Here is a 23,864-nt window from a genome sequence, read left to right on the forward strand (position 1 = left end):
AAATGCAAACAACACACGTCACTACATACATGTCACATATAGCACATCACAATCACATAATGGGCACAAGGGGCAACATCCATGATCACAACATAACACACGCGCCATGTCCAACACAGACTAGTGTGTGCAGGTGTAGTTCTCAGTGAACCATTATAAAGTCAGATTTATTACACACACTATTCACTGACAAAAGTAAAGCGAACAACATCCTAGTAAATACCATTTCTATTTTACAAGAAACATTCAGAAGTGTTATTGCGCTCTAGATGTCTATACTCCGATCCTAAGCTCCCGTTATGTGCGCTGCAGGGGATCCAGCGCAGGATCACGGTGACTCTCATCCATGAGAAGGGAAGCGAGCTCCACTGGAAGGACGTGCGTGAGCTGGTCGTGGGTGAGCAGGGTTCCTCAGAGGATAACTACTACTATCTTTCTACAGGAAACAGGCTGCAGAGACCCAAACGCAGCTGTTTCACAGTAGAACAGAAAAAAACAGGATGTTGCTACATGATTGTTTCCTCATTCACAAAGTCAGTGACAACTTTGGGGCGGTGGTGGTGGCGAAGTCGATAGGGACTTGGCTTGGCAATTGGAAGGTCACCAGTTCAAGTCCCGGCAAGACCAAGTGCTACCGAGGTGTCCCTGAGCAAGGCACCGTTCCCTACACTGCTCCCCGGGCGCTGTTCAAAATGGCTGCCCACTGCTCCTAACACTAGGATGGGTCAAATGCAGAGAAACAATTTCCCCACGGGGATTAATAAAGTATATCAAAATCAAAAAAAAAATCAAAAACTTGGTGCAGCACCTATTATCGTCTCAAAGGAAGCTTGCTTTGTGAGGCTGCACTAAAAGAAAATCCTCAGTTATGGGATTTGTTTCAGTTTCCCCTCAGGTTGCCACTTTTTAAAAGTAGTTTATACTCTCGCCGATGGACGGAAATAACTACATTGTATACTCTGAGAAGCTGACATTTGTATCCAGAGAGACTCATAAGTAAGCAGGCATGTGTGCTGCTTTCAACCCATTTTTGCTCACACCTGAACATTTAATTTATATGGAAGTGTTCTCTGACGTTTACAATGTAAATGTTTTCCTCATTTTCAAATAATCTAGACTTTCAATATTGATAAAAGAGGAATTTCTGATTTCCTGTATTCTTCCTTTGTATTTCCAGGCAAGATGTTGATGAGTTGTGCTGCTCTGTGTCCATCAGGTCGTATCAGGAGCAAGGCTGAGGTGGACGACAGCGCTGCTGATGCTGTCCTGTCCCTCAACATTATCTCTGCCAAAAACATCAAGTCATCTCACAACTCCAACAGGTATCTGAGATTCACTCAAATTGTACAAACATGACACGTTTTAAACCCATCGTATTTTTTAGGTGCTACTATAAGTACAGGTTTGATGCACACTTATTAATCCAAGCCAAACCTGAATAACATTTTTATATTGTTTTAAATCCAGAACATCTCAACTCAGTTATCTTATCGTGATCATGTGGTTGTTGATTTATTTATCCTTAAAAAACAGTTAAGAAACAACATTTGTGTATGTGTCTTTATATTGGCTGAAGGCTTGGAGTAATCATTGCATGACCATTTCCATTTTCACTGCTGTTAATTTTCCTGTTAATTTGCTCCATTGTCTCTGTTTGCCTGACTCTCTTTTTGTCTGTGCACTCTCTCTCTCCTCCTGCTGCGGCTGGACTCTTGATTGTGCTCAGGCTTTCTATTGATAAGGATATTGATAGGTACCAGTGAGCGGAGAACATAAGGCTCCTTCTGTGAAAGACCCTTATGCTTCTCTTTAGTCCTATAGATTCATAGAAATAAGTTCTCCACAGTCTGTGTTTTTTTGTTAGCATTTTTGCATTAGGTCTGCCTTTATTCCAATCAATATTAGGATCTGAATAACGAAATCAAATTGTAAACCATTTATGGAAATAAAGGCAAGCTTACATGCAAATGCAAAACCCTTTTTGTGTTAGTTTGTATCATGTTATGTTGGTCTGCTGTTGCACCCAGATTCCAAATGAATGTTTTTCTCTCAGCTGTTATTCACTGTTTGAGCCATAGCTCAATAACAACCAAGCCCATTGAGGTTCCAACAGGGCAGGCTGGCTCTCAGTCAGTAGGGCACAGCGCCCCCTGCTGCCAAAGACAGGAAATGTGTCAATCCTAAAAGAGTCTTAAAGGTCCCCTATCATGCAAAATGCACTTTATACATAACTGTCCCCCCCGATGTGTCAGGGAACTCACTCACAAAGTGTCAGAAAACAAAACCCTCTCCCCTTTCCTCCGTACCGAAATCTCACCCATAATATATGCTTAAAAATAGCATGATAGGAGATCTTTAAAACAGTAATTTCTATTAAATGCAAATAATTACAGTAAATGTATGTATTCAGTTTAGTTTTTAAACTGTGAATGCTCTAACAGTCTTCACATTGATACAATGAGGTATAATATTTATATCAAAACTTAAATATGATATGTAGAACATATTAACCTGCTTCCCATGTTTGGTATGTGCCAACTGTGACACACGACTCACTGCTCTTGCCACATTTTCTAACACTGAACACGTGTTGTTGTGTCTATAGTTAAGCTTTCACCTTGGTGTGTTCCTCACATCTTGTTGTGACTTAGGATAAGTGTGTCAGTCACTGCGGCGCGTTCACTGTCGTTGTTTTACCCACCACATCAGTTCCAGAATATGTGACTTTATGTGGTTACTACCCAAATTAGACTAGTTGGTTTGCTTGTAGTTTAAACACTGCTGCATAAATATCCTACACTCTCTGTTGTTAACACAGCACTGATTAGGACTTCTAATAGCGCTATTAGAAGATAACATTAGGTAAGTGAATTTCTCTCGTGTTGTTGATAATTAAATATATTTTTGGTGTTCTCCTTCAGGACTTTCTACCGCTTCGAGGCAGTGTGGGACAGCTCCCTGCACAACTCCCTTCTGCTAAACCGAGTCACTCCTTATGGAGAGAAAATCTACATGACCCTGTCTGCATATCTGGAGGTCAGTATTGCTCCGAATGTGTTGGAAATGTTCTGCATTAAGCTGTAGGTCAACAAATCAATCAATCAACAACTTTATTAATCCTGCAAGGGGCAATTGGTTATGAGCAGCAGCTTATGTCATGTACACAGGCAGGAACATACAGGAAGAAAATCAAATCTCTGTCTCCTCTTCACAGCTGGACCACTGCATCCAGCCTGCTATTATTACCAAAGACATCTGCATGGTCTTCTACTCAAGAGACGCAAAGATCTCCCCCCCACGTTCCCTCAGGAACCTCTTCGGGAGTGGATACTCCAAAACCCCTGACTGGTAAGATTTTATGTCAGTGGGATGAAATATATCTAGGGCTGTTCCAAATGTTGTTGTTTTTTAGAACTTTTTAATAAAAAAAAATGTATATCCTCAATTTCAATCAAGTGAACCATCCGTCTTGTTTTTTTAATGAAAATAAATCATAAGTGCTTGCCTCCCTTTTTGCATTAAGGAGGATGTTTTTTTACCAGCTCTTTAATATATAGTCATAATGTTGTTTTTGAAAAGCTTAACGCCAACACATATGGGGCCTATACTACGAACCTGGTTCAACCTAACCTGGATATGTTTGAGTTAGCCGGTTGGCCTAATCCAAAACATACGCGCTCTCGCTAAACTGTACTACGACGCTGGTTATCAAGTGGATCGCTCAAGCCAGCCGTGTCCTATCTAGTTAGGTGCGCGTTCACATGAAAGGGGTGGTATTTGGAGCATTCGACCAATCACAAACATGGAGAAGCGCACTGACAGCGCAGCGTCATACTTCCTGAATGAAAAGTGAACTTTAATACTAGTCAAAAATGAAGAAGTTAAACTTTAAACATCCATGACTTAAACACTTTATCCAGGATAAAAGCCACATAGCTGCACCTGCAAGGTGAATACAGCTGGCAAAAGAAAAAGTGTTTGAATGCATACATTAACAGGTTTATGATATCACTGCCCCGTCTAAAACACGATCTGACTTCAATTACATTTGTCTCGAGTGTTTCGTCAACTTATGTGTTGCTTAAAATAATACTTCTGCATACAGTATGTGACACTGAGTGTTGCACGGCCAGATACGGCTCAGCTGACTCAGATAAGGAGATATATGATACATTATGAAGTGATATGCCGCGGACTGTACTTAATGTACTCTGATCCGGTTACTTATGTTGTGGCCGATATTTAAGTAAGCTTTCTTAACGCTAATGTTATAATAGTCAGATTGCTCTGAAGATGGAGGTGATATTCTATTCATGTTCACGTTCACACAGTCGGTGATTTTTGCCGGCCGTCTTTCCTGCGACGGCAGTTTTTCTGTATTTCCTTTCTCCTGTAATATGACTTGATCGCTTTAAACTCCGCACACGGAGCTCTGATTGGTCAGCAGGCGGTGCTTTCACTGAGTTGAGCTCTTAGCCTGCAACCTAACCTGGTCCCGACCAGGTTAGCTGCTTAGCATATATTACCATGGAGATCTAGCCTGCTAAAAAGAGAACCAGCTTCGGATGACCGGAAAGCCGGAGTTTTCCCTGAATTATACCCCCATGGATTAAAGCAGATTATTTGTAAAATAAGATATGTAGTAAATAAAGAAAAATGGTAACATTTATTCTTTCAATAAAATGTGACTTTTAAAGTATACAACAGAATAATACAGAATCTCCTTTGTTTCATTACAGCAATCGCGTCACTGGCATCTACGAGCTGAGCTTGTGTAAGATGTCCGACACAGGCAGCCCAGGTGAGCAGACAAAACAAAAAGAGGCTGCTACTTATTCCTGATTCCTCTCAGTTTTTCCTAAAGAGTGCTTATGTCCTGAACAGGGATGCAGCGGAGGAGGAGGAAGATCCTGGACACATCGGTGGCCTACGTGCGTGGAGAGGAGAACCTGGCTGGCTGGAGGCCCAGAGGAGACAGCCTCATCCTGGAGCACCAATGGGAGCTGGAGAAAATGGAGCAGCTGCATGAGGTAGGTCCTCAAAGGTCATCTGCATTCTTAAAGTAAAACAAAAACATCCCTTTTTTGACCTTCCAAAGCTTTCCCTCGTCTCCCTCAAAGTCAACTTTATTGTCAATCTTTCACTTTGTGTGTACAGATATAGAGATCGAAATACCGTTTCCCACAATCCCGAGGAGTACAAAATACAAATATATATAAAAATATGTATATACAGTGTATATATATATATATATATATATATACACACATTTGTACATATGCACACATTAAAGACATAACTAAAAGCACAACAATCAATATATATAAAATAACAGTCACTTCAAAAACTGTAAAGAAAATCAGAATCAGAATACTTTTATTCGTCCCACAGAGGGGACATTTACATTTGTTACAGCAAAAGAAAAGAGAGCTTAATGTTAACAAGAAGCATGCATACAAAAAATATTAAAGATAAAAAACAATTGAAAAATTACACAATTTACAAAATACACATCCTATAACAGTTCTGAAGATGTAGCAGCCAGGTATATATTGCACAGTTATTAACGGCATATATATATATATATATATATATATATATATATATAAATTGCACATATTGCACATAGTTGGTATAAATGTATATTAGTGCAAGACTGTCCATAGCAGCATAAAAAGTGTCTCCCTGCTTTGCCCTTGTCTAATATCCCACAAAGACACAAATACCAACTTTCAAAGTTCTTCCTGCGATGTAAACTTAAACGCCCCCCTGTCATTGGTCCAGGTGGAGAAGACCCGCCACCTGCTCCTGCTGAGGGAGAGGCTGGGAGACGATGCTCCTGTGGGAACAGCCCCCCCCACCAAGTCCCTGAGCGAGCTGCTGTCCCCCAGCATGAGCACCGGAAGCCTGTCCACCTCCACCTCCATCTCCTCGCAGATCTCCAGCACCACCTTCGAGAGCGCCATCACGCCCAGCGAGAGCAGCGGCTACGACTCGGCCGACATCGAGAGCCTGGTGGATCGTGAGAAGGAGCTGGCTACTAAGGTGAGGGCGACTGCTGTATTATGGGATACTGACATGTGAAAAATGTACTGTGTGCCGTGCTGCATGGTCATCACCTCTACTCCTCTGCTGTGTACAAATCAGTCTCATCTTTGTTCTGTTGTAGTGCTTGCGCCTCCTGACACATAGCTTCAACAGTGAATACAACCAATTGGTCAACAGCATCAGTGACTGCAAGGTGAGTAATGACGGAATTAAATGTTTACTTTAAAAGTACTTTAAACGTCTTCATGGTTCGGTTTAGCTTTAAGTCATATTCTGTAGAGAATTACCAAATAGGCAAGTGACCCCTAAATATACATCTACTTTTTGTCCCCTCATACTTACTTTAGTATCAGCAGTGCACTCTCCAAACAATAAACGCTGTAGTGAATAGTTTAAAGCTTACATTTCGAAATTAAAATCAACATTTAAATGCTGTGCAGCTTCTTTTTTTTGCATGTCTATTCATTGAAACTTGGTATTTCTGAACATGTGCAGTTAAAGGGCTACAAGCTAATGTAATATTATTAGTCTTATAGCTTACTATCTATTTAATAAGATTCCAAGTAACTCCAGAGCGCTGTGAAGTCAAAATGGTCTATCACATGTTTTTTGATGGACTATATATAAAGATAAGCTTGAAAACAAAACTTTTGGAACAGCCCTAGTATTTTTCTACTTGCAGTATTTGTCCTGGAAACAGAAAACTGCATTTGACATATATTTCATCATTCTTCCTCCCAGCTGTCTGACATCTCCCCAATGGGACGGGACCCATCAGTCCAGAGCTTCAGCAGCGCCACCCTCACCCCCTCCTCCACCTGCCCCTCTCTGTCCGACTCACGCTGTGGATCCATGGACCAAAAGTAAAACTCTATACTTTATACTAAATTCCTCTTTGTTATTGGGGATGTCTATTGTCATGATCAAGATGCTGACTGAGTGTGCTTTGCTCCTCAGGACCCCAGAGAACAGCTCCCGTGCCTCCAGTCCCTCCTGCTCGGACTATGAAAACTTCCCCATGGTTCCCAGTCCGGAGACGTCCTACCTAGCACGCGCTGGAAAGAAAGAGTTCCTCAACTTGGTGCCTGATATTGAAGAAATGAGGCCAGGGTGAGTGTTGCAGTGAAGTAATTTCCAAAAGTCAATATGTGCTGCATCTTGTAGCACAAACAAAAAAAGATAATCCTGTTTTACAATCCAAGCAGATATCATTTGAATTGATTCCTGAACCTGGGTGAACTAAATTTTCTTCCACAGAAAACAAGCACTGCATCAAACAAAGGAGTTTTCCTGACTGCTCTTTTTTTCTTCTCCTTTTTAGATCTGTAGTTTCCAAAAAAGGTTTCCTAAGCTTCATGGAGCCGCGCTCCAACTCGTGGGTGAAGCACTTTGTGGTTGTGCGCCGCCCCTATGTCTTCATCTACAACAGCGACAAGGACCCGGTGGAGCGGGGGGTCCTCAACCTCTCCACAGCTCAGGTGGAGTACAGTGAAGACCAGCAGGCCATGCTCAAGGTAGGGGAAACACGCCGAGTGTATTTCTGCTTCTAAATAAACACACAATATATAACAACTTTTAAAATCTCTTCTCCTTCTGCAACCTTAAACTATATACATGAGAGTAACACATTTCCGGGCAAAAAGTACGGCTCCGCCCACTTTTGGGGGAAAACAAAGCTGTCATTTGAATGCCGGTCAATACAAATTCTGAAGTTTTTGCCAATCCGATCAGAAATGTAAGAAAACCATGGATTTTTGGATATTCAAAGAGCCTGATTACAATGGCCAGACAGGCAAACAATTACATGAAATCATTGGAAATCCAAGATTGGGCTCGATATATGGTTTAATATAGCAGTAGGCGATCGATGTCCATAGATGAGAGTAACATCTAAGACACTTTACGGCCCCGCCCACTTTTGGGGGAAACCAACGCTGTCATTTGAATGGCGATCAAGCCTGAAGCCACAGAGGTCCTCTTTTACTGTGCTTTTTTCTTAGAGGAAGTACAGAAACACTGAACATTTTTTTAATGTTTGAGGTGCAATAAACGACACAGCAGCTTTTTGGCATGTTAAAACAATTATTTTCCGCCACGCTCATGAGAGTAACAGCCGGCGAAAATTACAGCCTCGCCTACTGATTTTAATTTAACCATATATCGAACCCGATTGTCGATTTCAAATGATTTAATGTAATTGTTTGCCTGTCTGGCCATCGTAATCGGGCTCTTTGAAGATCCAAAAATCCACGGTTTTTCTTAAATGTCTGATCGGATTGGCAAAAATTTCAGAATTTGTATTGACCCCCATTCAAATGACAGGTTGTTTTCCCCCAAAAGTGGACGGGCTGTAATTTTCGCCCGGAAGTGACGTAGGTGTTACTCTCATCTATAGCAAAAAGGAAATGTTCAGCATGACAAATACTGTTGTTTACTTTTCAGACTCCCAACACATTTGCTGTGTGCACAAAACACAGAGGAATCCTCCTGCAGGCCAACAACGAGAAAGACATGAACGACTGGCTGTACGCTTTTAACCCCCTGCTGGCAGGAACGATAAGGTATGCACAGACACTTCTCTTACTCTTCCCTTAGCAGGAAGCTTTGTTGCCATCTTGTCACAACACTCAACTCTGTTCCCACAGATCTAAGCTGGCGAGGAGGCGCGGCGGCCCGATTAAGAACTGAGTGGGTCGAGCGGCAGGCAGAAAAACAACGGCTTCCTCTCTTTCTGGAAAGCCTTTTGAACAAACCGAGTGTTAACACTTATTAATCATATTGTGATTCTTGACAGTTTTCTCTTGTAAGTGGACTTGTGGCTTGAGTCTCCTTTCATGCGACTAAAAGTTTCAGTTCCAGATACATTTGCCTCCCCCGCTCCCTTCCACATCCCTATGCCAACTTAGCCTTCCTGCTCTCTATTTTTCTCTCCCTGCTCCTCCGCTTTTTGTGTTTTTGTCTTTATAACAAAGTTTGGGTCTAATTTGATTTGCTTTGTTGTCACTCCCTAACTCCCTAACTAGTAGCATGTTGTAATAGTCTACTTGTGTGTGCACGATTCTTCAGAAACGGTTCTTTATGGACACTAATTTTCAGTTTGCCAATCATCTGTAAAGAAATTGTCTATCAGTGTTATCTGTCTCCACAGAAGAGTTTAACTATTTTTTTTTATTAATATGCCCGCATGATAACTGCAGCAGTCCTCAGGAGAAAACCAGTTTTGCTTACCTAAAATAAATGTAAATCTGATAACTTAAAGTTTAAACCGTGAAAGGAAAATATACAAATATCTCCTAAAGTGACGTATCAGTTCATGTTCTGCTACAGAAGGCAAGGCTACTTCAAGATCTATTGCTGCTAATGAATTCATAGGTTTTTCTTCTCTTAATGAGATTTGCAATAGGATGCCCCCTGTAGCTCCCCTCTGCCGTCTACTAAACAACCGTTAGAAGCAAAATGTCTGAAAATTGTGTCTCAGCAAGACCTTAGGCAGCGCTGGGTTCCTACTGTCATCCATGTAATATATAGACCCCGCCCAGTCCGTACACATTCACCATCGCCAACCCCTATAGTGCCGTCAGCCAGTGATTTCTTACAATCATGCATTTGTGTCAACATCGAAAATACACGCTAACATGCAAACATGTGTAAAGAACATTTCATATCTCAGCAGTGAAAATGTGACAATGGATTGTTCCTGCTAGGAGTAGATATTTGTCCCTGTCCTTTTGCCATTTCATCTCAAGAAACAGGTTTTGTAGAGGAGGAGGAGGAAGACTGACGGTACTCTAAAGTGAGAATATGATTTGTACATAATGTCTGTACTGGAATCAGTGTGGTAGTTAACTCAAATGTAAGACATTCCTCTAGGCTCCTCTTTCCTTACACTAGGATGTTGAGAGTATTTAGTTAACCATGCCGTTCTGTACTTGTGATACCGAAGACAAAACAACACCTGGGGAAAAGCGAGTAAGAAAGAGAATGAAGTTGCAATGCTCTAGCCTTGAAGCCAGAAGATAAGTGATGAAGCTGCTAGCTCATAGCCTGCAGGACAGATAGTGAACGGTCCCATGACTCCCCTCACTGTCATGATAGTGACGTACTTACTGTTCATCAGCACCACAGGTTACCACGTGTTCATTTTCTATTTGTGTTCTTGAATTTAAACTCATCTAACTCATTGGGTTGACATTTCTTTCCTTTTTTTAAATTATTAACATTGTTTTTAACCATTCCACAGTGACGTTTTATACGAGATGTAACAGAGGGCATTGATTTCTTGAGTTGTAACCAGCTTTACTTGTGTTTAACCTTATTTTGCACATTAACACATATCTATAGAAAGACAAGGGCAGATCACACATGTTGAGTCCAAGATTATTTCTGAGTATCAGGAACACTGATTAGAGCACATATCGAGGCTACACTGGATAGCTATTTATGAGAAAGAAAGAAGTGATATTTAAAGGGACGACATATATACAAAGGTTTTATTTCTGATATTGTTTGTGGAAATATTTGCTCTGTACAAAACAGCTGCTACAATTGGCTCAAACATAAAGGATGCCTCTGTCTCTTCAAGTGTGATACAGCAGGGCAATAAAAACTCTGGCCAACCAACCAGTAGTAGCCCAGTGTATATTATGTAAAGACAATAGGGTTGAGTGGGAGGAAACGGAGGTAGTCATCGCCTGTTACAAGTATCAGTGGAATTATTAGGTACGTGTCTTCAATGTTTTCTAAAGTATAGAAAACATTTGCCTCGGAAGTCAAAATGAGTGACCATTTCAGAGCGTCACTGCCCTCAGGTCGGCCAACCTGCCAGTCAGAGAAACAAAAAACTTTTGAAATTAGAAAAGAGAAATGGTCTGTCGAGAAAAATAATAATGAACAACCATCTATGCACTGATCAGGCTCTAAGTGCAACACATTAACCTCAGCGTACTGTGGGAGATATCAACATGAGGACCTGTCAGAGCAAACATTTTCACTTTGCTGACTATTTTGCAGAGGTGTATTTTGGATTGTGTATTTATTGTTTGCAATGTAAATATTAGTTTGCAGCTCTTTGCACATATTAATAAAAGGTTCAACTAACTGATCAAATAAAGACTGTGCGGTTTAGTTGTTCTATTGAGTGAACCAAATGACGGTGGGGCAGCCTCTTCTGGTCTGAACTGGGAGAGCGTTGAATGTACTATGAAGTGTTTTTCCAGCGTTTGAAAAAAAAAAAAAGATGAAAAGAGAACTAATATGTTTCTCACTGCCTCTTTTTCAGAGAAGGTGAGTTACATTAGTGCTTCCTCTTTATGAGAAAGTGGTTTGATTGAAAGTTTGCTTTGGACTTTAAGAATATTTACTCCAGCCACTTGAATTATAACAAAACAAGAGTGGTTTTAACTCCTTTTATTTTTTTCTAATATCAGGGAATATAATGCAAAGTAGCTCGTGACATCTTAAAAGACAGTTTAGTAATGTTGTGCTGGTGTCTTTCTTCACAACACTGTTTTTTTCTTTTCTTCCGTTGATGCCTTGCAAAACAAAACTACCCATGATATTCTCCATCTCAGCTCCTGACATTGTAATATTAGTTTACTGCGTTCCCTCTGGATTAGTTCATAAAAGAAAACGACAAACCACAACATTAACACTGTACATTATTTGTTAGACTGGTTTCATTTTCATACTTATTTTGTAAATATCCGTGTTGTATGGAGCTTGAATTAAAATGTAAATATGTTTACTGTATTTGTAATAATTATAATCCATTCGCTGTATAGCATAGATGTGTCATGCAGATATCCTAATTCTGTGTATGGTAATCTTGCACCATTGAACTGTTTAGTGAATGAGGCAACAATAAAAGTGCAAACTGTGCATTAGCAGAACAAGTGCTGTGTGTTTGTCTTATCCTTTATGCAGGTTGACTCCCATCGGTTTGTTTTTTACATGGTACACATTCCTCATACCTGTGTGCTTTAAAAGCATCTTTATGAGGAACAAAAATGTGGTTTGTCATAGTAACTTTTATTTATGTAGTATGTTTTGTTTTAGCATCTTATTTCTTATTTTGGACAAAATCAATAATGTCTCTTAATTATTAATTAGTAACCTGTGCTTCTTAATCTTAAAATTAATTGCCTCTAATTCTGAAATGGAGAAATTACCCCTGATTGTAGGTGAAAATAAATATTGTAGCCTACTCTGACTGCAATACGTGCCAGAGCAAAACAGACAAAACTATAGGAAATAGACGAAGACATTTATAGATGTAATAGTTGTTTCAATATTCAATTTACCACCTCCTTAAGTTACTTTTAGATTAAGGAAATTAACAATATAATTGTACCAACACAAGCTTAATATCATGATTATTATTTAATTGCATTTACTATTTTCATCTTTTTTTTTTATAACTATTGTTACTCACTGTTACTTTTGATGCTTTGGCAACTCAAGTCAAACGTCATGCCAATAAAGCCTATTCTATTTTTTGGAAGGTAAATGTACCTCAGCAATGTAATACAAGTATAAGTACACGTTAAGTACGGCACTTAATTAAATAACTGACATTAGCTTGATTTGGACACACACATCTGTGTTGCTGTCCCGATAGCAACACAGCTTTTGTTAAATATATACGGCTCTCCAACCATCGATGCATTAACTCTAAAGAGGTTGTGCTCTGACGTATTATGTGTGGCGGGCGCTAGGGCCAATAGGAGAACGAATATCTCTGCTCAGGATTTTGGACCAATGACAATTCGCTAAAACATCACTTCAGTTTGCTGGCAGTAGTCTGATTGGTGAATACTGTGAGAAGGCGTACGTGAGCTTGCCCTCGCCGTTGTCACGTTGAGGAAGTAAAACGAGCGAGCAGGAGATATAAGTGAAGAGGAGCCTGACAGTCATTTGAACTCTGTTACTTCACGACTTCCTAACCCTCTGGAAACCATGGCTCAGTAAGTGCTCAGACTAGTTTTTACTTATTTAGATAGTCGGTTAATTTTGAAAGGTTGTGGGTGATGCGTGTGGTTGAATCACTGTATACTTTGTAGTGGTTTCATTTGTTTTTAAATAATCTTCCTGATTAGTTAGCTTGTTGGCTAACCAGTGTTACTGTTGCCAACTTTGGGTTCCTGGCTGAAGTGAGATTTTGGTATCATGGGTTTGATTGTATGGTTTGATTACACATTATGCGCACGAAATCACTGCTATCGTGTCAGCAGCCGGACCTTAGCATATATATATATATAGGATATATATATACAAATGCACAATATTGGACACAGACTATAAAGGGCACAAAGTTTCATTCACTAATGAAAGTCAAACACATGTTTGATTCCACTATTTTATTGTGTGCCTGTCGCGATAAGCAATTCATTGACTTATCGTACGATAAATAGAACTGAACTCGATACATTGCCATTTACATGAGGATTTGATTAGCAGTTTGAAAGGATGTACTTGAATTACTGTTATATATTATCATGTCAGTGGTCTAAAATTGTCATACAACGGTGCCGACAATATTATCGTTTATCGAAACAATTTCCGGGAAAATGTATCCAACAAAATTAATTATCGAGAGGCCTTTACATGAAACACACACAAACAAATCTACAGACTTACTCCAAACTGCCAAATATATTAATTAACACACTCTCACTCTCATATACTGTTTAGGCGCATTCACACCGCAGTACTTTTCCCACAAAGGTTCATGAGAACTCTTTTGTCGCGTTCACACCAAAAAGAGCCGGTACTAAAATTAGTTATGAGAACCTTTTCACCCCCTTTTCCGTCCCTGCTAGAGAGCACGGACTTTCGTGGGAGAAAAAGGTTCCTATTTCTGATTGGCGGGGCGGAATGCAGACCACGCCCCGTAAAACTCCCAAAAAGTTTTGTGAAGCCGCCATTTTATTATCCTTGCATTAGCATTAGCCCAGCGCAGAAACGCAGAGAGGCTAACTTATGGCAACACAAAATAAAACATGGGAGCGGTGGAGATGAGGAGGTGTCGGCGTTCTGGCGATTTACTCGGGAGGCTTCAGTAGAAGCCAGTCCCCAACTCCGGGGACTTTGAGCGCCGTGAAGTAGTTTGCGGCCTGCCAGTAAACCCAAAGCAGAAGAAGAAGAAGTGACGTCAGCGGCTTCATTTAATCCTCCCCCAGGGACGTATTCCGGTGTGAACGCGATCTGAATTTAGTTCATGAGAACTTTGTGGGGAAAAGTACTGCGGTGTGAATGCGCCTAATGACTCTATTTTGGCCTAGTAGAACAATAAGCAGCAGACTTTACTTTTTATAATTTCTACCGGATCTTAGGGTCGGCAGTATTTTTGTTGGGTTTTCCATGGTGGGGCTAACCTATACAGTGGTGGGGCTCAAGTCAGTATTTGCAATGTAATTACATACACGCTATATCGCCTCCCTTAACAGTGAAACGCCACGCGTGAGGTTTAGTTTATTTCCCTGTCTCAATCCAAATAAAACTGTATGAAATAAAAAGGCACATTTGTCTTGTAGTAAATAAAAAGGGCGACCTGGAGCCAATCCTGCAATTTCCCCACAGGTGAAAGAGTTGACATGCTGAAAACCCAACCCCTGCAGGGGGGTCTGGGGGGGATTCTCCTTTTCTCTTTTGAAATACTAGCATAAAATACACATTCTGGTACTCTCTTGAGAAGAAAGATAAATACATCTATTACTACACGACATATTTAAAAAAAAAAAAAAAATGGTATTTTAGTTGTGTTACTTTGTTCTGAAAGCTGAACCTGAGAGAGAGGGAAGAGGCTGTGAATTACTTTACTAAGGGTGGATAGCCCCCATTGTTCTGTGTGTCAAAATGAAAGACAGCCCACACACCTATCAATCATCAAACCGTGGGGTCTCATTTCATTGCGTGTTGATAGAAATCAACACGTAATGTTGTATCGATGTATATAGAGATGTACTACAGCAAACATATTCTCCGTGGGGACTTCCTGCAACAACACCACGCAGTTATCTTGATTCTGATTGGCCAGAAGACATTATCAAAGATGTTCTATTGAGAAGACGATCACTACGTGACAAAAGTTTTCAAAACCGTTTCTTGTCTTCGGTATTCTTGTTTTTGGCGTGAGAATAGTTTGGGCAGCGTGAGAGCGTGAGATTGAGAGTGAAAGCGTGTGTCACACGCCAGATGCGTGAGAGTTGGCAACCCTGAAAGACTTTCAGCGTGAAAATAACCCAAAAAGCGTTGTTTTTGTAAAAAATAGATTTTAAACATGCGTGTTCAACATACATTGTTTCAAATGTATTTCATTTGAAAAAGTCAGATATTATGATGGGAAGCTTTATTAAAGTCGTTGTTGATGCTCAGTCTGTGACCAGACAGACGCCCAGTAAATGTGATTATTTCTCTTCTCCTCACAGAGCAGACATTGCACTGATTGGTTTGGCTGTCATGGGCCAAAACATCATCATGAACATGAATGACCATGGCTTTGTGGTAAGATGGTGACTTGTGTGTTTAGTCCAAATATATATATATGGCAGTAAAACTCTTTCTACTTTACTCTTCTTAAGTTCACTCAGTGATCACCAAGCCTTTCCTCCAACAGGTCTGCGCCTACAACCGAACTGTGTCCAAGGTGCACGACTTCCTGAAAAATGAGGCGAAGGGCTCCAAGGTGATTGGAGCTGAGTCTCTGGAGGACATGGTGTCCAAGCTGAAGAAGCCCAGGAGGATCATCCTGCTGGTTAAGGCTGGACAGGCTGTGGACGACTTCATTGACAAACTGGTTGGTATAGTTTCTGTGCATGAATCCCTTAAGAAAAAACGAGTCTTAACTGGTTACTTCAACTGGCTTTGTTGTTCTTCAGGTTCCTCTTCTTGAGTCCGGGGATATCATCATTGATGGTGGAAACTCTGAATACAGAGACACGACGGTAAGTTGCACAGAATCACTGTCGAGCAGTACATTGTTTTCTCTCTTTGGATTTTCTCATTATGTTCGTTTATTTCTGTCGTACAGCGGCGGTGTCAGAGTATGAAGGCAAAGGGCTTGCTGTTTGTTGGCAGTGGAGTCAGTGGTGGAGAGGAGGGGGCACGCTATGGACCCTCACTGATGCCGGGAGGACATAAAGAGGCCTGGTAAGACAGCATAAACTTCTTAACTGCTCTAACTTTCACTTCACGCTACATGTTGGACAAAAGACACAGACGTGGTTAGAAAAAAAAAGGAAACAATTAAATCACTTTCTGCTGCTTTATTTTGAAGGCCACACATAAAAGACATCTTCCAGAGCATCGCTGCCAAGGTGGGAACAGGAGAGCCTTGTTGTGACTGGGTGAGTTTAAAAAAAATATTTTGTAAGTTGTACCAGTTGTTTTTGTGTCGTCTCACAAACTAAATCTGACTGGCTTGCTTGTACAGGTTGGAGATGAGGGTGCAGGTCATTTTGTGAAAATGGTCCATAATGGCATTGAGTATGGAGACATGCAGCTGATTTGTGAGGCCTACCACCTGATGAAGGATGTCCTGGGAATGGACCACGATGAGATGGCACAGGTTAGCTACACTATCTATTCTTTATTAGTAATTCATGCTTCCTGTCAGCTCTTTAAAATCAACTGAAGATGATTTATGTGGCTGACTGTCTCATCGCACTCGATAAATCCCTCAGGCTTTCGACAGCTGGAACAAGACAGAGTTGGATTCCTTCCTGATCGAGATCACAGCCAACATCCTGAAATTCCGCGACTCCGACAACACACATCTGTTGCCCAAGATCCGCGACAGTGCCGGACAGAAAGGCACGGGGAAGTGGACGGCCATTTCAGCCCTGGAGTACGGCACACCTGTGACTCTGATCGGTAAGAAAAAGAAAGGAGGTTGTAGACAAGGAAGTATCTGGTTTCCTTCTCTCTTCTTCCAATGCTGGCAACTTCCAGTAAGCTTGGTTTGTCATAAAATGACAAAGGACATGTCACAAAGGAGCATTGAAAATACAGTTGACCTCTTTGTGCACCTGCATCATTGAACAACATTTAAAGCTTTTACCCAAATTGCTCTTTACCGTTTTTTTAATTTTTCCTAAATGAAAATTGCTTAATGTATTACGTTTCTTCTGTGTTCCTTAGTGCCTAGGAGTTTTTTGGTTTTTATTATATTATAAATGTTGTCACATTGTATTTTCAACTTTAAAAAAAGGTTGAATACATTCAACACTGCTTCAAAAAATGATAGGCCTAATAATGAGTTGTTTTGGCTGAAGTTTAGCATGGCCTGTGATCTTCTTTAAGAGAACGTGATGATATGTGGCTGCCACTAAGAAGATTGAAGGCTTTCCTAGAGGGCTGCGCATCTTAAATGACATAAGGGGGATTTGTTCCTCAGCTTTGCTCTTTGTTCTGAACGTCTCTGTTTTATAAACAGCAATGGACAAAAGTCATAATTGTATGTCCTGTGCGTCTAAACGGATACTTTTAATGCCTAGTGTAACTTAAAAGGACATGCATGATACACTTTTAGTCAAAGTGCAATCATGCAGAAACGTGCCTGTCACCAAATCCCTGCAACCACTAGATTTCTTTTAAATATTTGTTTCCTCAATCCCTCGCAGTGCTGTATATAAAGAGGGATCGAGGCATTACAAAGGGCTTCATTGTGTGAGAGCTGATCCAGTGTTTGTGGAGCAGGCTGACAGGCCGGTGCAGTGTACTTTCCTCACCAGAACAGTTCCCTCTCTGGACATTATCTCTGTCCCTCTGCCCCTTGGTCTGAGGATTGCCTCACCTGGCAGAGCTGCTCTTTGGCGAGTCATGCTGATTGACCAGTTGCTTTCCCCTTATCTTGATACAGCGGTGAATATAATTATCCATTGTAATGTCCCCTCTGGCACTGAAGTAGAAGTGGCAAGCCCTGTTTTTTTAAACGGTGTCGTCACTTCTGCTGAGTCATGCTGATCCTTGGGAATTGTTTCCATGTCAGCATGATGTAGCTATGGCCTGGGTTAGCCTAACCTGTGACATCATTTGTTGTGTCAGGTGACAGGACTATTAAATAGCTGTTTACCAAGCTGTTATTGTGTGAAGCTCCAATAAAGTGACGTGTTTAGAGAGCTAACTTTGTTGTCCCTCTCTGTGCCTCCTCTCTCCCCCCGCTCTCCCCCTCTCCCCCCCTCTTTGTACTTCAGGGGAGGCTGTCTTTGCCAGATGCCTGTCCTCTCTAAAGGATGAGCGAGTGGAGGCCAGCCGCAGCCTCTCAGGGCCACAGGGGGTCAAATTCAGCGGGGACAAGGCTGCCTTCCTGGAGGACATTAGAAAGGTAGAATACACAGTCACACTCAGTTGTCATTTATTAGGAACTAAGCTAAATGTAATTGAATATAAACAGTCTTGAAATAAATTCAGTTTCTATTGAAATTGTTATGGAGAGAATAGATGCTTCTAGTTTACAATTTTTTTTTTTTTTTTACCAGAAACATTTTCAAGCGGTCAAGAACTTTCTTTTTTATGAATGCCAAATATTATATATGATGATGATAATAATAGATTCAATTTGTATTGCGCCTTTCAAGGGAATCAAGGCCGCTTTACTTGCTGTGAACAAACCAACAAACAAGTGGGGCAAATAATAAAGTAAAACATTCAATAAATAGCAGTGGGAGTGGAAGCAGGGGGGCTGTGATGGGTTAGGGGTCAAAGGCAATGAGTGGGTGAGTTTTCGATGATGACTTGAACACTTGTTTTTACAGTGACCAATAATCATTTAAAATAGTAACATTTTGAATCAAAGATTGACGTTTTTGAAAACTAAAACGTTAAATCATCCTTCTCTCTCCAGGCCCTATACGCCTCCAAGATCATCTCCTATGCGCAGGGCTTCATGTTGCTGCGGCAGGCGGCCAAAGAGTTCTGCTGGTCCCTGAACTACGGCGCGATCGCTCTGATGTGGAGAGGAGGCTGCATCATCCGAAGGTGCCATTAACCTCGTGTGTCCTCATACCTCTGCTGCCTTGTGCAACTTAATGTCAACAGGCTTATTTCATAATGATGGTGTAAACTGGTCAGGCAGTGCAAGAGAGACTTCTTGAGAAAGCAAGACAATTCATACATTTATTTTATTGATGTATTTTACTTTGTAAGATTTTAAATGTTGAATAATTCTATGTACTGAGGGTTAGGTCTTCCATATGTTTTTTTTTATTCAATTCCTAATAGCACCCTATAGGAAGTTGTGATTTCTATTTTGTCACTGTCATGATGGAGTTAGAAATCTAGATGAAAGAAACATGACCCTTTCTTTAAAGATTGAGGAAAGTGTGAGTTTGCTTTGTGTAATCTGGTAAATAAGTTGTGTAAACCTTAATCAAATATAATACTCAGTATGACTTGCAATTTGTAGCCTCCATTCAAACGGTTTATCTTTTTTAAATACATTTTTAGATAAGCTAGCTAAGATAGTTCCTTCTATGAGCTGAATCTTATTTTCACCACCACTGTCCTTTCCCCCCCCCCCCCCACCACCAGTGTCTTCCTGGGTGAAATCAAAGAAGCGTTTGACCGGGACGCTGAGCTGCAGAACTTGCTGCTGGACACTTTCTTCAGTAACGCGGTGCAGGACTGCCAGGTATGAGGAAGTAACCGAAGACCACTCTCCAACACCCACATTAGCAAAGACACACAAAATAAGTTACTTCCTCTTTGTCAAAGAGTAGACGGCTCTTCTTGCTACATTCACACCAAACCAGGTGTCGCAACTTTTCTCAGGGTTGTGCGGCACTATGGGGCTTTGATTTCGTCATTGGCCTCCTCAGTGTGACGTTGGGTTGCGCAAACCCGGTATTTCTAAAGCGTTTCAGATAAATTAGGCTTCACTTTTAGAATTGGTATTATATTATTTGTAGAATTATATTCCAGTATTGGCTGCGTAGGAATGTTTTCGACTTTTGTGAACAAGTATCTTAGCATTGCCAATAACTCCACGAGTCCATATTCTGCTTGTTACACAAAGGGAGGGAGGAACTGACAAGTTATATTTTTAAAAGTGTTTTTTGTTTTTTTAAAACAATTTACTCGACTTCAATTTGAGGTATTATTAATTGAGGATTTTTCTGTGATGACTGTTAAATACGACGACAGTCTTTTTTGAAAAACAAAACATTTGGTACAGCCCTCATCAGTCACATCAAATTACATTATATTGATGAAAATAAAGCAGTTTTGTAACCCTTGTAATCTCTATGTTTAGGATTCATGGCGCAGAACCGTCAGCACTGGAGTGCAGCACGGCATCCCGATGCCCTGTTTCACCACAGCTCTGTCCTTCTACGATGGGTACAGACATGAGAAGCTGCCAGCCAACCTCCTGCAGGTAACACGACAGCTGATGCTGCACCGCAGAGCCCACTGAGCGTATGGCCGAGTGTAGAGCATATCAGATTAAAAGGCTAGCGTGCAGCTGTTGTTTGTGTTGGGATCTTTGTCTTTAAGACCCCAACACTTGTATTATTTGTATTATTACATTGCATTTATAATGCACTTTCTTAGTACTCAAATACACTCTTTTTAAACTATTTTACTCATCTGTCTTTGGACTCTATTGGAATATATTTAACTACCTTGACATTTTAGATTTAGCTAAATTCCAAATATTACTGGTTTAACAGCACTATTTACCCGTTTAACAGTAGTTAAATGAATCATTAGTATCTCTGCTACTGTGTCATACTTAGTTTTCTTGTTTTGTCTTTTATAGGCCCAGCGAGACTACTTTGGAGCCCACACTTATGAACTGCTGTCAAACCCTGGTAAATACATCCATACCAACTGGACTGGCCACGGTGGAAATGTCTCCTCATCCTCTTACAATGCTTAAGGATCGTCTTCACACAACACCAAACACAGAAAAAAAGGAAGAACATTTCTGTGAGAAAAAAGGAAATGTTACACATTCCATCTTTAGAAAATGCCTCAATATTTAAGAGCCAAAATAAACTCTTTATTCCTCTCGAAGATGTGCTGTTTTATTTATCAAGAATTGGAATCATAAATGATGTGTGTTGTGAACTCTACACCCTGTGTGTTTTGGTTTAGTGACTGTTATTACAGTCACAAGAGGCTAAGCAAAATAAGTTTTGACTTTATTTTGGATATTATGCTGGCTATCAGGCTAATGTTCACATGTCACGTTTGCGCCAGGGTTTACGGTGTTAACACTGGATTAAGGTGAACCATTGCACTGTACTGTATTAGGCTAAATAAAGATGTTAATCCCTTTATTATTAGCTTGAATGGTCTTTACGCTCTGGGTGCTGTCAACAGGATTGGGATGTGTTTGTGTACAGCACTAAATAAGGCAACAAGTGACATAAGTTGCCTGATATGTAAAACAGGATATTCAGTGTCTGGTGCTATACACTTTGAATCACTGGCTTATTCAGGGTGTATCAATACATTTCTGAAGTAATAGTTTTCATATACAGTGAATACTAATATTATATTATAAATAGGAATATATATATATATAATCATGCAAGATAACAATGCCAACCACCCCTACAGCTGTACAATCCTTTTAATGGCTATTTCAGTGAGATCAATTAAAACAAACAAAGGTCAGCACACTATAGCCCTTATTAGCTCATCCACAAGTGACGCTTCAAGCTGAGGCTCTTCTTCAGACTTAAGCTTGGAAGGTAACTTGTTGATCTGCTAAGATACTGCACTCATGGGAGCTATATAACAACTGTACTTTATTTGATACTTCAGGGGTGACGAATACATCTGGTGACAAACAGTATTGGGATACTTTTACCAGATTTTTTGTATTCAAGTTAGTACACTGGCTTATTAGAAAAGTGTGAACGATTCTCACAAAATCTGGAAATGCTGCTTTACAATGTGTCCTTTGCAAGACTACACTTAATTTAAATTTCCATTCAGGTGTAGGGGTTATCCAGCTAACAAACAGGGGTATAAACAACATTTTAGTGCTAATGGGTTGCAATATATGAAATGTTTACTAAACATTTTATGTATTGTGTTTTAAGTGATTGACCAGCAGGTGGCCCTTAAACCCTGACATAAGTAATTCAAAAGAATTGAAAACTTGGGCTAATACAACCACAAAGTTGCGTATGTGAAGACAAGTAATATAACATGAAGAAATAATATATGGACATATAGCACAATAATCTTGGGTTATGAATTAATTCTGTTTTCTTAATGAAAAGCCCACTCATGATAAATCAATGTAACATACATTCATCAGACATCCCTGCAGGCTACATATGCTTAGCTTAGTTTGTCCTAAAAAGGAAGGATGTATATTACATGATTGTGCAGTACAAAGTTGAGGTTTTACAAGCAGGAGACATCAAATTAATCATAAAAAATGGGCTGAGACTTGAGACTGTTAAAACAAGAAGGTATAGAACTTTAATTTGAAAATGCTGTATACGGCTCACATTTGAATTATAATGCTAAAATCCCATTTGCTTCCACTGAGGAAGCTCACACGGGCAGTCTGACTTATTTGTAGGTAAGTGAGCACTTTTTCTTGGCCCTTTCATGTAATCTTGAATATTTTTAAGTCTCATATATTCACAAATGTCCAGTTCTTCATTGAAATATAATGGTAACAATGGCCAACATCTCCAAACCATACTGTCACAATGTACTAAATAGCAACAAAAAATAGATTAAACATATTTACAACAGCTGTAAATCGGTCTCAAATGTATTAAATATTCGTCAGTGTTATGTTTATTATTTTTCTCAGTGCGCACCTTTTGGCCAATTCCCAAACCGCCCCCAACAACCTACCCCTCCGTTTGCGCATTCACGCAGAGGGTCCGCCATATTGAGGGCAGTTCCGAAACCAACGAGTGTGGAGCATGGTGTGGAGCATGGGTGTGGAGGGGGAGTGGGCTATTAAGCCCTCAAACAGCGAGTCTGCATCGGTGCTGACTTGAGACCGGTCTCTACCTGACCGGTCTCCACGCTGTGTGTGTCCGTGCTGTTTACAAGTAGTTCCAGCAAACATCCACTGATAAACTGCGATGTTAACAACCTCATGATAGCCTCATGTGTTTTTAACTTAGGATCATACCTGTGTTTAGTTTAGAAAAAGGTAAATGTGTGCATTTTATTATAAAGTTGTGTATATTTACAGACTGTTGCAAAAACTAAGAAGCTTAAAAACATCAGGTTCAAAACTAAAAGCTTTACAAAAAAGTAACACAATTAAAGATGTTTGGAGTTTTATTTGAGTTATTAATTTACATTTTTTGTCAAAGAGATGCTGATTTGAAACCGTTGTTACATACAGTTACGGCACTTCCTGTTTCTGCCGGAGAGAGGGGAGTTCGTCCCAAAGCTTGCCGCTGTATTTATATCATTTATATACAGTCTATGATTTATACCCTTAACCCTTAATGGAGGGAACTTCATTCAGCTTCGAGGTGGCTACAGACCATAGACTGCTACAGACGGAGTTCATTTCGTCACGGAGGGGTAGGGTCGAGGGAGTGATTTGGGATTGGGCCTTTGTTTGGGCTCTTTGGGTGAATTGAAATGGTAATACTTCAATGGGTAAACCACGACCTTTTAGCTTGGCCCATTGCAAGAAAGAAACACGGAAAATACAAGAAGGTTGACCATATTACACTTCAATATATTTAAAAAAGAAGACGAACGATAACCCGATGACCCGAATTTAAACTAATACCTAATGTTTTTAATTAAAACATGTTTGACATCCCTACAAAAATCAATAATGTACCCGCCCAACTGAATGATCTCATGGCTACAAAGTG

At 40.3% G+C, this 23,864-nt stretch overlaps 2 protein-coding genes across 11 annotated transcripts in view; both read left to right on the forward strand.

Annotated features, from left to right (window-relative positions):
• kif1b (kinesin family member 1B) overlaps window positions 1-11,939 on the forward strand; it is a 64,491-nt gene extending 52,552 nt beyond the window's left edge. For all 10 annotated transcript variants that reach the window (XM_071203801.1, XM_034086594.2, XM_071203802.1 and 7 more), the window contains 13 exons: window positions 313-397; window positions 1,217-1,322; window positions 2,922-3,036; window positions 3,215-3,348; window positions 4,740-4,801; window positions 4,885-5,030; window positions 5,785-6,045; window positions 6,170-6,241; window positions 6,790-6,911; window positions 7,006-7,158; window positions 7,370-7,562; window positions 8,491-8,609; window positions 8,694-11,939. In XM_071203801.1, coding sequence (XP_071059902.1) covers window positions 313-397; window positions 1,217-1,322; window positions 2,922-3,036; window positions 3,215-3,348; window positions 4,740-4,801; window positions 4,885-5,030; window positions 5,785-6,045; window positions 6,170-6,241; window positions 6,790-6,911; window positions 7,006-7,158; window positions 7,370-7,562; window positions 8,491-8,609; window positions 8,694-8,736 — 1,611 coding nt within the window. In that variant the 3' untranslated portion in view covers window positions 8,737-11,939. The remainder of the gene's footprint in view (window positions 1-312; window positions 398-1,216; window positions 1,323-2,921; window positions 3,037-3,214; window positions 3,349-4,739; window positions 4,802-4,884; window positions 5,031-5,784; window positions 6,046-6,169; window positions 6,242-6,789; window positions 6,912-7,005; window positions 7,159-7,369; window positions 7,563-8,490; window positions 8,610-8,693) is intronic.
• A 961-nt stretch (window positions 11,940-12,900) lies between these two features.
• Window positions 12,901-21,060, forward strand: pgd (phosphogluconate dehydrogenase). Its single transcript, XM_034086606.2, has 13 exons — window positions 12,901-13,010; window positions 15,474-15,549; window positions 15,662-15,841; window positions 15,924-15,989; window positions 16,076-16,194; window positions 16,322-16,391; window positions 16,478-16,612; window positions 16,728-16,917; window positions 18,240-18,370; window positions 18,890-19,023; window positions 19,576-19,675; window positions 20,297-20,419; window positions 20,804-21,060. Exons 1-13 carry the CDS (start codon window positions 13,003-13,005, stop codon window positions 20,921-20,923), a joined length of 1,452 nt encoding a protein of 483 aa, XP_033942497.1. The 5' UTR covers window positions 12,901-13,002; the 3' UTR covers window positions 20,924-21,060.
• Window positions 21,061-23,864: the final 2,804 nt, after the last annotated feature.

Source organism: Pseudochaenichthys georgianus, chromosome 7 (assembly GCF_902827115.2).
Source record: "Pseudochaenichthys georgianus chromosome 7, fPseGeo1.2, whole genome shotgun sequence".
NCBI lineage: Eukaryota > Metazoa > Chordata > Actinopteri > Perciformes > Channichthyidae > Pseudochaenichthys > Pseudochaenichthys georgianus.

Excerpts from the sequence above, each read along its gene's own strand:
- pgd (XM_034086606.2), top strand. Across the intron at positions 19,024-19,575 it reads GGAGGCTGCATCATCCGAAG|TGTCTTCCTGGGTGAAATCA; the intron begins GTGCCATTAACC and ends CCCCACCACCAG. Across the intron at positions 19,676-20,296 it reads ACGCGGTGCAGGACTGCCAG|GATTCATGGCGCAGAACCGT; the intron begins GTATGAGGAAGT and ends CTCTATGTTTAG.